The 15161-nt window shown below is 38.3% G+C and overlaps 1 protein-coding gene across 6 annotated transcripts in view; it reads left to right on the top strand.

Annotated features, from left to right (window-relative positions):
* mrtfab (myocardin related transcription factor Ab) overlaps positions 1-13102 on the top strand; it is a 38592-nt gene extending 25490 nt beyond the window's left edge. For 3 of the 6 annotated variants that reach the window (XM_084434297.1, XM_084434300.1, XM_084434296.1), the window contains 15 exons: positions 3489-3544; positions 3633-3708; positions 4307-4453; positions 4808-4968; positions 5268-5384; positions 5502-5752; positions 6782-6953; positions 7204-7599; positions 8350-9258; positions 9361-9564; positions 9824-9922; positions 10689-10829; positions 10972-11058; positions 11180-11240; positions 11730-13102. In XM_084434297.1, coding sequence (XP_084290423.1) covers positions 3489-3544; positions 3633-3708; positions 4307-4453; positions 4808-4968; positions 5268-5384; positions 5502-5752; positions 6782-6953; positions 7204-7599; positions 8350-9258; positions 9361-9564; positions 9824-9922; positions 10689-10829; positions 10972-11058; positions 11180-11240; positions 11730-12280 — 3428 coding nt within the window. In that variant the 3' untranslated portion in view covers positions 12281-13102. The remainder of the gene's footprint in view (positions 1-3488; positions 3545-3632; positions 3709-4306; positions 4454-4807; positions 4969-5267; positions 5385-5501; positions 5753-6781; positions 6954-7203; positions 7600-8349; positions 9259-9360; positions 9565-9823; positions 9923-10688; positions 10830-10971; positions 11059-11179; positions 11241-11729) is intronic. The other 3 variants (XM_084434299.1, XM_084434301.1, XM_084434298.1) reach the window with 1 other exon arrangement.
* Positions 13103-15161: the final 2059 nt, after the last annotated feature.

Here is a 15161-nt window from a genome sequence, read left to right as displayed (position 1 = left end):
GAAATATTTTTTATGGTAGGTTTACCAGACAAAACACATTATATAAAAGTTATAAATTGAGCGTTTGATCGAGTGAAATAAGTATTTGATCCCAAACCAGTAAGAATTCTGCCTCCCACAGATCGGTTATGTGCCCATGTGAAACACAGATTAGTCCTGTCACTTTTAGAAAGTACTCATAATATCAGCTCGTTATGTGTATAAAAGACACCTGTCCACAGAATCTGTATCTTCCATTCCAACCTCTCCACCACCATGGTCAATACCAAAGAGCTGTGAAAGGACATCAGAGACAAGATTGTAGAACTGCACAAGGCTGAAATGGGCTATAAGACCATGAGCAAGAAGCTTGGAGAGAGGGAGACAACTGTTGGTGCCATTATTCGGAAATGGAAGAAATACAAAATCCATCAATCGCCCTCGGCCTGGAGCTCCATACAAGATCTCACCTCATGAGGTAAGGATGATCATGAGAAAGGTGAGGAATCAGCCCAGAACTACACGGAAGGAGCTTGTTAATGATATCAAGGCAGTTGGGACCACAGTCACCAAGCAAACCGTTGGTAACACACTACACTGCAATGGATTGAAAACTCGTCGTGTTTGGAGGAAGAGAAATGCTGACTATGACCTCAAGAACACCATCCCTACAGTCAAGCACGGAGGTGGAAACATTATTCTCTGGGGCTGTTTCTCTGCTAAGGGTACAGGAAGACTTCACTGTATTGCGGGGCTGATGGACAGGACCATGTACCGTAAAATCTTGGACGAGAACCTCCTTCCCTCAGCCAGAACACTGAAGATGGTTCGTGGATGGGTCTTCCAGCATGACAATGACCCAGAACATACCACCAAGACGACAAAGGAGTGGCTCAAGAAGAAGCATATTAAGGTCATGGAGTGGCCTAGCCAATCTCCAGACCTTAATCCTATAGAAAATCTGTGGAGGGAGCTGAAACTTCGAGTTGCAAAGTGCCAGCCAAGAAACCTTAAGGATTTAGAGAGGATCTGTAAAGAGCAATGGAGCAAAATCCCTCCTGAGATGTGTGCAAACCTGGTGACCAACTACAAGAAACATCTTACCTCTGTGCTTGCCAACAAGGGTTTCGCCAAAGGGTACTAAATTATGTTTTGCTTGGGGATCAAATACTTATTTCACTCACTGAAATGCAAATCAATTTATAACGTGTATATATAATGTGTGTTTTTTCTGGATTTTTTGGTTGGTATTCTGTCTCTATCCATTAAAATAAACCTAGCATAAAAATGATTGACCTTCATTTCTTTGTAAGTGGGCAAATTTACAAAATCAGCAGGGGATTAAATAATTATTTTCTCCGCTGTATGTATTGTAAGGGGATTTACAGTCAAAGACCCAGAGCCAGATATGATGAATGAAGACCCGGGGTCAGAATGTTAATAAATTGAAAAAAAGTTTTTATTGAAGATAGTTTCATCAGCTTCAAGACTCACACAGGAGTTTGTAGGCCGCCCCGCTTACAGTTACAAAGATCACAGCAGTTATACCCTTCACCGAGGTCTAAGCTACGTCCTTGCTTCAGGTTGAATGATTCTCAGTGGCTAAGAAATAGGTAAACATAGTAATTTTCCACACATATACAGATAGACTGAAGCATATCTCCGTCGATTATGCGGCTGACACTCAGACCCTGAAGTTAGGCACGTCGTGACCTTCCAGGTCGCAGATTTGGGCGCCAGCATGTCCAGAACAACAACTCAGTCAATCTCAAAAAATGCCAGTGGTTCCTTAACCTGTAACCAAAAAGACTAACACACACCGACACACAGCTTTTCCAAGGTTGGATTTGGCCAGGCTCTAACTATAAACAAGAGTCGTCTCAAAACATCAAGATAATGCGTTCTTTCTCTCAAGGAGAGGAAACTTTAATATAACACAGTAAAGTAAAGCTTTAACTACGAAATGGTCACTCAAACTATTGATTCCAATGACCCTGTGACCATAGTTGTCAGGGTACCCTAGAAAAACAGATGTATGTATTTATTGACATGTTTAAACAAGTCCTTAATTCATTTCTGGAAGCTGGGCTAAATGAGCAAGCACTTTTACTGCATTCAGATATCAAATACAGACATTACAGAATACATGAAAAGAACATTTTAGTAATCACACTGGTAACTTCTATAACAAAGGAAAAATATTGATTAATACCTTGATTATAATCACTCATTACATAAACATTGAAGCAGCATTGTATTCCAGAATTCACCCCCTTCAGTATCATCATAGTACCTGTATTATATTATACTATAGATTATAGTATTATAATTTTGAATCTTTTTTGTTTAGGTCAGATTTGTATTGTCCCCCATTATAAACTTTCAAAAGCTTATGGTCATAAGATTTTTGAAAGAAGTCTCTTATGCTGTATTTGTCAAAAACACAGTAAAATAGTAATATTGTAAAATATTGTTACAATTTAAAATTACTTTTCTCTTTTATTATATTTTAATATGGGATTTATTCCTTTGATATCAAAGCTGAATTTTCAGCAGCCATTGCTTTCGTCTTTAGTGTCATAATTTTAATATGCTTAAATCGTACTGACCCCAAACTTTTGTACAGTACTATAGGTTTATTATTGCAAACTTCTCTTGCACAAAGAATAGGCGGATGATCATTGCTAACCATAGCTTGTGGTTTAGGAAATTTCATGAATTTAGTTACCCAAGCTCAGCTGTTACATCACATTGTTATTCTGTGTTATACCTTTTACATTACAGCTCAATCGCATGTGCAGTTTTCTGTTGTTGTTTTTTTTTAATTATCATTTTCAACCTTTTTAGAGAAATAATATCCACTGTTGTTGTAGTGAATATTTACTGCACATACACTGGACTAGTATACTTTACTTCCAATGTAGGAATATACCTGTCTGGTATACTGTAAGATGACTAGTGGCAAACTGTTTAGCAAAAACTATAATTACTATTAGCAACTAAATTATTTTAAGTCTTTTAAAATATATACATTTTGACATCCCAAGTACATTTTCATCCATGCAGATGGATACACACCCTTGCTGTTATTATACTGACCTCTCTTTGTTCTTTCAGCAGATGATTTGAGAGTCTGATATAACGAAGTTCTCTTTTTTTTTTTTTCGTATGACCTTTCAGAATGACCTTTTAATGACTAGTTTTACATTCTCCTTACATAGTTCCTCAATATCGAATACGAGACATTGGCCTAGATCTGTACCGATACAAGAGTACTTGAAAAGTCATAGCAGTAATTGTGAGAAAACACAATATGTATTGGGCAGCTGTTTGGAGTAGTTTAGCTCACGCAGGAAACATTCTGGTGTTTTCGCTCCATCTCCCGCACCCGATCTTGAATACTCTGCTGATTAATCTATCGAGTACCTGACAGTCACAATGACCAATATGCACATCAGTCCCTGCGACTGAACATCAGGAAGTAAGGGCATCTCTGTTTCTGTACACAGCTCTGAAGAGTCCGGCTGCCTTCCACGAACAGAGGAAAAGTCTGGAGAGAGCACGCGTAAGTGACTTAATCTCTTTTTTCACTTGCTTCTCATCTTTGATTGACACTTTTGTTGACACAGTTGTTTTCTCTTTTACTGGTGCAGACTGAGGATTACCTGAAGAGGAAGATCAGGAGTCGGCCAGAGAGGTCAGAACTGGTCAGGATGCACATCCTAGAAGGTGAGTCACATCATTCTCTTTTGAATATTAAAATAGAGTAATATTAAATGGTCAACATATTTAATCATTTAAATTTTCTTTTCTTTTTTAATCTATTGCACGTCATGTTTCTGTTATGTAATTTCTGCCTCTTGCAGTTGCAATGGACCGTTTTCACAGACTGTAATGATGCTTGTCCACAGTTATTAACAAATGTTTTTTTTCCATTTTATGTTTTTAACAAACGGTTGTGCATTTATAACACTAAACTGTTTTATTATATTTTGCATTACATTTCAGAAAACTAGTTACCACTGTAACCAATCCCTATATATATTATGCTATTAGAAAGCAAAATGTATATCTTTGTTGTAGTTTCTATTCACCACTATATAAGTTTGCCCAACTATGACAACTTCTGAGCACCCCAGAGTTTTGAAAAAGGTTCATAGCCATTATCTCATCTTGACCTGTTCAGGAATGAAGGAGCTGTCTGTAACTTCTATATTCTTTTGTATTATTTCCCTTTCTGATACTATTCTCAGAGGGGAATTTAGGTGGTATTTACAAGTGGAGGAAGTGATTTAGTTGTTAATGATTCAATTTGTTTCACCCGCAGAGACTTCAGCCGAGCCCTCACTGCAGGCCAAGCAGCTGAAGCTGAAGAGAGCTCGATTGGCAGACGATCTCAATGATAAGATATCTCACCGCCCTGGGCCAATCGAGCTCATCCACAAGAACATCCTGCCTGTGCATGCACTCATTGGTTAGTCTGTAACCACCATCACAAACAGTGTTTATGTTGCATGCACTATTACAGCTATGTCAGCTTTTCTGTTTAAGCACCATAAGCATTTTCTCCACAAATGACAATGCAAATCTATTATTTGCAAATTTGACAAAAGCAGGAAACTTTAACTACATTTCTTGTCAATAATATCCCTTTCATTTAAATTGTGTAACAGTTGAACAAAAAATGTCAATTTGTTCACTTAAAAGATTCACTCACATTGATTCATTCGCAATCCAAATATTAAATCTAAGTTTAGTTTTACTATCATTAATTTCTTAAGTGTGTCTAATGCAGATATCAGACAACTCATTTTTTGTGTATTATCAGGTACCGAGTCTCCGAAGGGTGAGAGCTCCTCATTGGATGAGGACAGTAGTGATGCGCTGTCACCGGATCCCCAGTGCAGTCAGGACTCTCCGTTGGGTCTTGCTCCTCAACACTCCCCCTCTGATATGCTGAATATGAATGGAGACCTCTCACCATCTCAGGTACATTCCTGTTTCAGATGTTCAATATTAGATAAATGGAATATTTATTTTGTCCTTTCAGTAAGCTAGAGGGCAGCACTGCTGTACACTTAAAGGGACAGTTCATGTTGTTGTAAACATACAGACTTTCTTTCTTCTCTGGAACACAAAAACAGAAATTTAGCAGAATGGTCAAGGTTATTTTTTTCCATTTGGATCGTTTCTAATTATTATTGCTCACAATGGAACATATGCAGAGTTGAGGACAATGTAATGCTTTTAAGTTCACACAACGTATTTAACCCGTGTGTATATTGTAGTTCCTCACTCAGGCCCCACCTCCTCCACTCGTTGCAGCCGATGCCTCTCCGCCACAGAATCTAACCAGTGAATTTACCATGACAAGCTCTTCCCGTCCACCGACGGGACATACAAAGGTAAAGCAAAAGCCATCAAAACCAATCATCAGTTTCATTTTTCAGTCTAAACCAATTTCATCACTCATGCTTCTCTTTTTTTTTTTTTGTTCCTTTGCTTTTTCTCACCACAAGCAGCAGTCTAAGTCCAGCACAGATCGAATCTCTCATCGATCTAAGAAACCCAAAGATAACAAGCCCAAAGTGAAGAAACTCAAATATCACCAGTATATCCCACCTGACCAGAAGAACGACCGGGAGCCTCCTCCTCAGCTGGACTCTTCGTACGCCAAGATCCTCCACCAGCAGCAGCTTTTCCTTCAGCTTCAGATCATCAACCAGCAACAGCAGCACTACAACTACCACACTATCTTACCTGCCCCTCCAAAGTGAGTATAACCACACATGATATGGATTCATTTTAATAGCAAATAGTAATAGTAATATTACAAACTTTTATTATTTTATTTTATTGCAACTGTTTTCTATTTTCCTGTGATACCAAAGCTGAATTTTAGCAGCTATTATTCTAGTCTTCAGTGTCATGTGATCCTTTAGATCTTTATTTATTATCAATGTTTAAAACAGTTGTGCTTATTTATATTTTTGAAGAAACCGTGATTTAAAAAAAAATGTCAGATTCTATTGATAAATAGAAAGTTCAAAAGAACAGCATTTATTTGAAAAAGAAATATTGTGTAACATTTTAAATGTCTTTACTGTCATGTTTGATCAATTTGTTGTATCTTTGCTGCATAAAATGATGAATTGAATAATAATAATAAATAATTATGTACAAAAATCTTACTGACCCTTAACATTTGATCAGTGGTGTATGTCTGCTAGAGCAGTGGTTCTCAACCATGACCAAAAAAATGGGTCACAGATCTGTTTTGATTCACAAAACATTCCAATTTAAATGCAAATAATAAAATGCTAAATCATGCATAATTATGATAACAAAGTAAACAGACAAACCTTTGCTAGATAAAACTAAATTTGATCCAGAATACATTAAATGCAGGTTACAAAATCTCAGCTCTTAAAGGTTGTATCAGTGATTTCAGGCCCAATTTTTTTTTAGCACATTCATCTAATCTTTCCTCACAACACCCTCCCCCCTGTCGGTGATTGGTTGGAACACTATTTGTTTTGGTTTTGAGTGGTTGGTGAAACCAATTGTTTTTGTGTGCAGATCTCAGAGCCTAGGCTGCCTACAGAGACGCGTTTTTTTGACGGCATGCTTATAGGGCGGGCAGCTAGCGGATCGTTAGGAAAGATTAGATGAATGTGATAAAAAAAAAAAATTGGGCCTGAAATCACTGATACAACCTTTAAGCAAAGCCACCGTTCTAGAGAAGTGTAGACATAACTAACTGATTTAGCTATGAAACAAAAATAAATCTGTTCAATTCCAGACTTCCTGCTGAACAACAGCAACCATCCACCAGTCTGGGCCCCTCCTCTTCCCAGACTATTTCCACATGCTCAACAGTCTCCTCCAATCAGAATGGGCCCAATCGTCAGACCCAGCCTACAGCAGGAGGAGCTAAGCCCAGCACTTTACCCCCAAATCTGGATGAATTCAAAGTGGGTAACAGATGTAATTTATTCACTTATACTAAAGCAATAACAGTGACCACTTAATTTCTTGGGTGATTTTGGTTCCAGAAATATTTTTCCTACTTTGTCTTTAGTGCTTTAAAAAAATATTAATGTAGATTTTATGAAAGGTCAGACAAAACAATATTAGTCTCAATATTAGAACCATTGGAGAATTTGATAGTGTTGCGCACTACTGTGGATATTTTGAAACTGAACTGATTGATCTCGCTTTCAGGTTGCAGAACTTAAACAAGAGCTCAAACTGAGGGGTCTGACAGTATCTGGAACTAAGAACGATCTTATTGAACGACTGAAGAACTACCAGGAGCAGAACAATGGATCATCAGCCGCAGGAGCTGCAGCTATGAAAACTGTGCCTGCTCAGTTACCGCAGGTGTCAGTTCAGTCATCTGGTGCCGCCCAACATCAAAACCCGAAAGACGTGGCTGCTCCAGTGTCTGCCTTTTCAATAGCGGCTACCACTAGGGTCCACAGCACAACTCCACCACAAATCATGCGCTTCAGCAGCACTAGCTCCTCTCCTCCTGTATCTCCTACCCCCTCCGACCGCTCTCTGGCTGGATTGAGTCCAGATGAGACCAGCTGCAATGGGGATGTGTTTGGAGAAATGGTAGGTCTGTGTGTTTGAAGATGCACAGCAGAAATGGTTAAAAGAAAATTAGGGATGCACAATGTATCGGTACCTTTTTTTAGTGTATCGGTATCTTTCAATGTTGGATATATTCAGTTCATGCTCATTTCCCCTATTTTCATTTAGACTAAGACTTTACGATAAGTTAATTCACACACTTAAATTTAACCTTTAAAGTTTTTCAAACTTATTTTAGTATTTTAGTTCAGTTTTACATCCCTATTATGTAATTTGTACAGATTTGTATTGAATAAGAGCTTTTTAACCTAAGAAAAATTTCTATCATCAGTGATAGACAATAATTTTTTTTCTAAATTCTAAAAATTAAGAGACTTGGGTAACACTTTATTTTACAGTGTCCTTGTTACATGTACTTACCATAGTAATAACAGTAAGCGATGCATAATTACATGCAACTAACCCTCAACCAAATCCTAATCCTACCCTAACCATATAGTAAGTAGTACATGTAGTTTCTTAATATTACTCAGTACTTAAATGGGTAACACTTTATTTTCCAGTGTCCTTGTTACATTATGTAACATGTAATTACCGTAGCAATAACAGTAAACTATGCATAATTACATGCAACTAACCCTCAACCAAATCCTAATCCTATAGTAAGTACATGTAGTTGCTTAATATTACTCAGTACTAAAATATATAATTACACTGTAACAATGACACCTTAAAATGAAGTGTAACCAGAACTTGTTTCTCCCTTAACAGGTTAGCTCACCTCTCACACAGCTCAGCCTGCACCCGTCTCCAGACCACCGGTCTCCAATTAAAGAGGAGTCTCTCGGGCAGATGCAGGCATCCTGCAGCCTTTCTCGTCTGGGTCTGCTGCCAGTCTTGCAGCGTCAGGATCCAGGTCCAGCATCAGGAACTGCAGTGCTTTCTCTGGACAAAGACCAAATGCTTCAGGAGAAGGACAAGCAGATCGAGGAGTTGACACGCATGCTCAGACAGAAGCAGAGGCTGGTGGAGACCCTGCGCTCTCAGCTGGAGCAGGGTAAGCGCGGATCGGCTGCAGAGGTCGCAGACAACATGGGCCATGCTGAAATACCTTTGCTGTCTAACGGACTGGAAGTGAGGGTGAAGGAGGAGGTCAAGGAGGAGATGGACACATCAGAGGACCTGCAGAAGCAACTCCAGCCCCTAAAAAAGATCCAGACGCAGTGTTCGCAGCAGACTCTGCTCAAGCTGCAGCAGATTCACCGGCTGCAAGTGCAGCAGCAGCAAATGCTCGTGGACCTACCAAACGTACAGAACACACAGTTACTGCAGCAGCAAAAACAGCAGCAGCAAATCGACCCACAGAAACTGCAGCAAGAGCAAGGAAAGACACGGATGTTGCAGCTGCAGAAGCAGCAGAAGGCGCAATTACTGCAGCAGCAGAAGTTGCAGTTACTGCAGCAGCAGAAGGTGAAGTTACTTCAGCAGCAGCAACAGAAGACGCTGTTACATCAGCAGCAGAAGACTCAATTGCAGCAGCAAAAGAAGACAGCGTTACTACAACAGCAGCAGCAACAAAAATTGCAGCAGCTCATCATCCAGCAGAGCCAACAAAAGCAGCTACAAACCAATCAGAAGCAGCAGCAGACGCCACAAAATCAGCAGTTACAGACACCACAGGTCAGCGACATGTCCAGTTTTTGTTGAGTGCATTTTGTTTTTGTGCAGGTCTTTCCGTCATTTTCACGTTATTTTTTATTTATTTTTATTCTTTTTAAACAGGTTTCACAGGTGTTTATCAATCAGCCATCTGGTACTCAGATTACTACGTCTTTCCCACTGGATCTCCTGAAAGCTCACTCCACACCCACGCTAGTCACTGACAGCAATGGCAACCGTTATCTGATTGCACTCACCAGTAATAGTGTGGAAAGCCTGACTGGAAAGTCCCCTCAGAGCAAATCTAATGGACGAATTACTCTACAGGTGACTAAACAACATTTTAAGATTTTAACAAAATTTTATTTATATATATTTTAAAATGCAATTGTATTCCTGTGATGCAAAGCTGTATTTTCAGCAGCCATTACACTGTCACATGAGAAATCATATATAACATATAATATGATGATTTGGTGCTCAAGAAACTTATTATTATTATTATCATCAATGTTGAAAACAGTTTTACTTCTTTATATTTTTTTTCCTAATGTGTAATGATAATCCTTGTTTTTTTGTGTTTCAGAGATTGCAGTCAACCCCTAGCAAGCTCCCTAGCCAGTCATCTGCTGATGTGGCTAATTCTGCCAACCAATCACAAGCTGTCAAAGAGCCCATCCCCAAAGTATGTGCATATAACAATGTGGATGTGCTTACTCAAACCTTTTACAGTTCTAAAAAATAGCATTTACATGAGATGGAGAGCTCTCTGACAACTTGAACTGTAAAGTCTTTAAAAAGGCATGAAACACCAAGATGTATACCAAATATACACCAGATACATTTTTTTTTATGTTTTATACTAGTGGGTGCAGGACACTATAGTTAATTTATGTAAGTGAGGATAGCAAAATAAAGTAAACTGTTACTTATTATACCAAAAAATTCTTCATACAGTGGACTACCAGAAATGTTTATAAAAAATTTGGGACCAGAAATTATTCAGACACTTTGATAATTTGACTATTTTATTACCATTTTTTAAACTATAGCGAATTTTGGTTTGACTGTATGTACAAATAATGTATGATGAAAGCCAATGATAAGCACGTTTTCAAATTACAAGGGGAAGTTAGTTAATTAAGGGAATTTTTTGGACTATTCTTATTCGAAATCAACATAGATTATTAAATCATACATTGCCTGAATCTGAATGAGATGCATCTGATTTACACCAGATTTGAACACGTATGCCACCTCAGTATAATTGAGACTGGGGCTTTTTCAGTCATTCAAAAGCATGGGTATTTGTGGATTGCATTGAGAGCTAACAAAACAGTGTATATGTATTACAATTATAGTACTTGGGGGGATATAAAGGGCTAGGCTGCATATAGTTGTGCTTTATCTCCTCTCTGCAGCTGACTCATGCTGAAATCTCCCATTTCCAGGTTCAGAAAGTAGGGCTCCACTTGGAGACCACAAGTGTTCAGGAGTCTAGCCAGCCAGTGTCCGCCCCACCAAGCTTTGAGCCATTCTTCTGTGAGGAATCTAACCCACTGAACAAACCCTCTTCACCCCCTTCATTTAAGGTATCGCACATGCATTATTTATACTCATAATACTCATGCTTTTGTTTTGTTACCCATTTTCCTTTTGTCTTTATCTCCTTCTTTGCTAAAGCTTGCATTTCTTTTTCCATTTTCCTCTACCCATCATGTCCATCTGTTTTAGGAGGACATTTGCCCAACATTTGATCAACATACTTTGTTCACCCCTTCCTCCCCAAAGCCGAACCCTCACCCCCCTCAGCGTTTTAAAGTATGGCCTTCACTCACATTCTTACTTTGTTCTTTTTCTGTTTTTCTTCATTCTTTCACCTTCTTTTTCTGTTTCCACTGTTTTTCTTATAGTAACATTGGTGATTATTCTCTGTTCACAGGATAATGTCTCTAACAACCAGCAAATAGATGATTTGTTCGATATCCTGATCAAGAGTGGAGGTAAAAAGTTTTAAATATACCATTCAGAAGTTAGAGGTCAGCTAGAATTTTTGAGAAATTTACTTTAATTTGCAAGGATGCTTTAAATATATGGAAAATGACAGTGTTTTATAACATTTCTATTTCAAATCAATTCTGTTCTTTTAAACTTGCTATTCATCAAAGAATCCTGAAAAAATGTATCACGGTTTCCACACAAATATTAAACGACTGTTTTTAACATTGATAATCATAAGAAATGATTTTTGAGCTCAAAATCAGTATATCAGAATGATTTTTGAAGGATCATGTGACACTGAAGACTGCTGCCATCACAGGAACAAATTACATTTTAAATGTATTCAAATTGTAATAATATTTCACAAAATTACTATTTTTACTCTATTTTTTTACTGTATGATCAAATAAATGCAGCCTTGGTGAACATAAGAGACTTCTTTCAAAAATATATATTAATAATAATAAATCTCTCTTCTTTCCACATTGCAGAAATTTCATCTGGATTTAAAGCCAGTCAAGACCCTTCCCTGTCAGACCTTCACTCCAGCCCACCCACTCCATCCCCACCTCCTCCGCTCCACCTCTCGCCTCCCACACATCAGCCCGACCCTGTTCCCTCTCCTTCCCAGCAGCTCCCCGACACCCAGGACAGGCCTGGCTCTAGAACTGTCTACCTCGAGGACTTCCTGGAGAGCACCACCGGTGCTCCTCTCCTCGGAGTGGAGCCGGACGGCCCATTGACGTTGATCGATGACCTCCACAACCAAATGCTGAGTACTTACAGTATTCTGGACCATCCCACATCTCCAATGGACACCAGTGACCTGAGCTTCTCACCCCACCCGGCCAACCTGGACTTTGAAGACCCCACCCTGGATAGCATGGATTGGCTGGATATACCCGGGGTAGGAGGGGGCAGTAATTGTAACGGCGGGGGTATGGTCCTTGCCCCTCTCAGCTCGCACACCCCACCCAGTGTATTTTCTGCAGACTTTTTGGACAGTTCGGATTTGCAGATCCACTGGGACTCATGTTTGTAGCTTTTGGTCTTAATTGCTTGATGACACAATTTAGCACCTTCAACCTTACTGTGTATAGGCTGTACACAAAACACTCCATACGCACATATGCTGTTTCTTATGCTGAAATTTGTTTCTTCATATTCCTGTTCCGAATGGTATTTAAACAGTTCCTGTGTCTGATAGGTCCTCTTAAGCACTGAATTTTAAGCTCTCATTTACTGCATCATGCTCAAATGTTTCGCATCACACGGCACTGTTGCCTTTGCCAACAGAGAGACCAATCTGGACCCTGACACCAACTTCTCACACCTTCAACAGCTCAACTTAACCCATACTTTGGTCTAGCTATTAGACCAGTTGTCCATGCTGGTTAGGATATTTTTTCACTTTAAGCACACCAGTTAGTACAATCTCCTCTACATATCTTTGGCACCATTATAGTGTTGCTTCTGCCCATCTCAATAAAGTTATGACCTCATGACCTTTATATGAGGCTATTTCTGCTCCACAGGTTTCACACAGTCACTTGCAAGATAAACTAAATGGAGGAAAAATATGAGATATCATAGACCTCCTTGATTTTGAACCCTTTTGGCATGTTAGTTCTTCCAACATTGCACTTAAGCTGACCCGACTGGTGCTCTGGTGTACACGACCCAATTTAATGGGCTCTGCAGGGAACCAGGTTTGGTGACGTTCACCAGATCTCTATGCATTGCTGTACTTTAGGATCATGTATTGATGAAACCTTTGTTCTTTTCCATCTGATTGTAGCGATTCGCTGGTGGAGGGCAGGGCTGGGATTCAGGTTTCAGAGTATTTGGAACTTCTTGTTTTCTAAAAAAGGAAAAAAAAATAAAAGGAAAAAAATGCAGTGTGGAGTGTGTTTTGTTGTATTTTTGCTTTAAACTTACTCACATATACACAGCACATTCACTTACAATGAACATTTCTTATTCTGCTATTGAAGCAAAGTGGATTTTTAACAGTATTTAGATGTCTTAAATTATATTGGGGAAAAAAAACCTGAAAATTCAACTAGATTGGACCTTGAATGGGTGCCAACTAAGCAAACAAGGTATATGTATAATGGTAGTGAATGATTTTACGTTTAATTTTACATTTGCATTTGGCAGACGCTTTGGATAAAAGTGACTTTCATTGCTTTTAAGGTATATGCTAGCTTTTCTATTAGTTCTTGCATTCTCTGGAAATCAAACCCATCACAATGCTCAACCTTTTCAGATTCAGGAAAAATTTGGTAATCCAGTAAAACGTAATCCAGATTTTCTCATCTGACTGTTTACATTTTTTTTTTTTTTTTTTTTTTTTTTTACGATATGCAGATATAATATTAAATATGTCAGTAATATCAGATCATAAAAATCATAAAAAATTATTGAACATCAAGGAACTGCTGTGAGGAAAATTGAGATTTCTGTTATGAGGGAAAAGGCTGGAAACGGACTGAATGACAGTGTTAAAGGGACATTTAGGCAACTCTTAGGCAACTTAATCTATATGATTTTCTAAAGGATATGTTGAGGACTGACCGTCTCAGTCACCATTCAATTTTCATGGCATATTTTTTTTCCATAGGCCTACAAATAAATTGAATGGCTTTGTCATAAATGAGTTCCACGGAACGGAAGAAACAAACTCGTGCACATTTGGAAGAAGGTGATAGATGATGAAATGAGAGATATTTTGGGAGAACTCTCCAACTATCCTTGGAACATGAATGCTCTAAAGCATATTTTTAATGACTAACAAACAAGTGCGTGTGCCCAATAAAACAGTATACTTTTTGAAGTAATGTTTTATTGATTAAACGACTTCTGATACACTATGCGCTATCGCCAAAAGAGGGCGCAAGACATCTATATATCCCAGATCATCGTGTGACAAGTAGAGGCTCGGTGATGCTGTGTGAGACAATTGAGATTTCCTGCTTTCTGCTTCGACAACCATGACCGACATCTTCTTACATGTACCTGCATGGTGAGTGCTGATGGTTTTAGGGAGTTCTTAGAAGTAAGTAGCCTATAAATAAAACCAAACCAAAATCCTCAAAACCATTTCGACGTCTGACAAATTTTATTTTGAAAAGAGACATTGTTTGAAGTACAAATCTACACTCGTTTTACGTCAAATTCATCTGATAACGTTGATTTACAATTTCAAGCATTATTTTTGTTGTTATTGTTTGTTTTATTAACTCATATTTAGTCAAAATGTGAATATAAAACCCTATTTAAAAAAAGATTTCAGCTTGTCATTCCAGTTTTGGTTTCTCCAATTATTGTTCAAAGCCCTTATACCACAAGTTCATTAACATACCACATTTTTTACACAGTGCATTACCAACACAGGCATTATCAATGTAACAAATAGCTTACAAACACCCCTATTTCAGATATCTTTAAACGTTTCTGAACAAAGCGTCTGTGTAGTTCAGTCAAATATCTTAAATAATCTTAAATACAATTCTTACATAAATAATACAATTAATGTACAGAAATATATTTAATATGCTTAAATATGAAAACAGAAAAAGCGTCCAGATCACATGAATATCTGGCTTGAATAAAAGTAAAGCACGACACAGTACAGGAACAGATAGGTAGCACTTATAAGTAGCCTACATATATTTTAATTAAATACTACGAACATTTAAGAAACATCACACTAGCAAGTGCTGTTGATCTGTATATCAGCACATCTGATTGGCTGTAGGCACAAGGCCACAGGTAATCACATCCATGCTGATATCCAGACTGTTAGTGTGGAATTGCTTTTAATACGACAGTTCAATTAACAAGTAAACTGTATGTGTAAAGATGAATAACTAGATTTTCCCTCCCCACTCAATGTGTTCGGTAATCACTTTGGGTTTTTC

The sequence above is a fragment of the Rutilus rutilus genome, assembly GCF_951802725.1.
Source record: "Rutilus rutilus genome assembly, chromosome: 16".
Classification (NCBI taxonomy): domain Eukaryota; kingdom Metazoa; phylum Chordata; class Actinopteri; order Cypriniformes; family Leuciscidae; genus Rutilus; species Rutilus rutilus.
The sequence above is the reverse complement of the archived record's forward strand: the minus strand, read 5'-3'. Positions and strand labels throughout refer to the sequence as shown.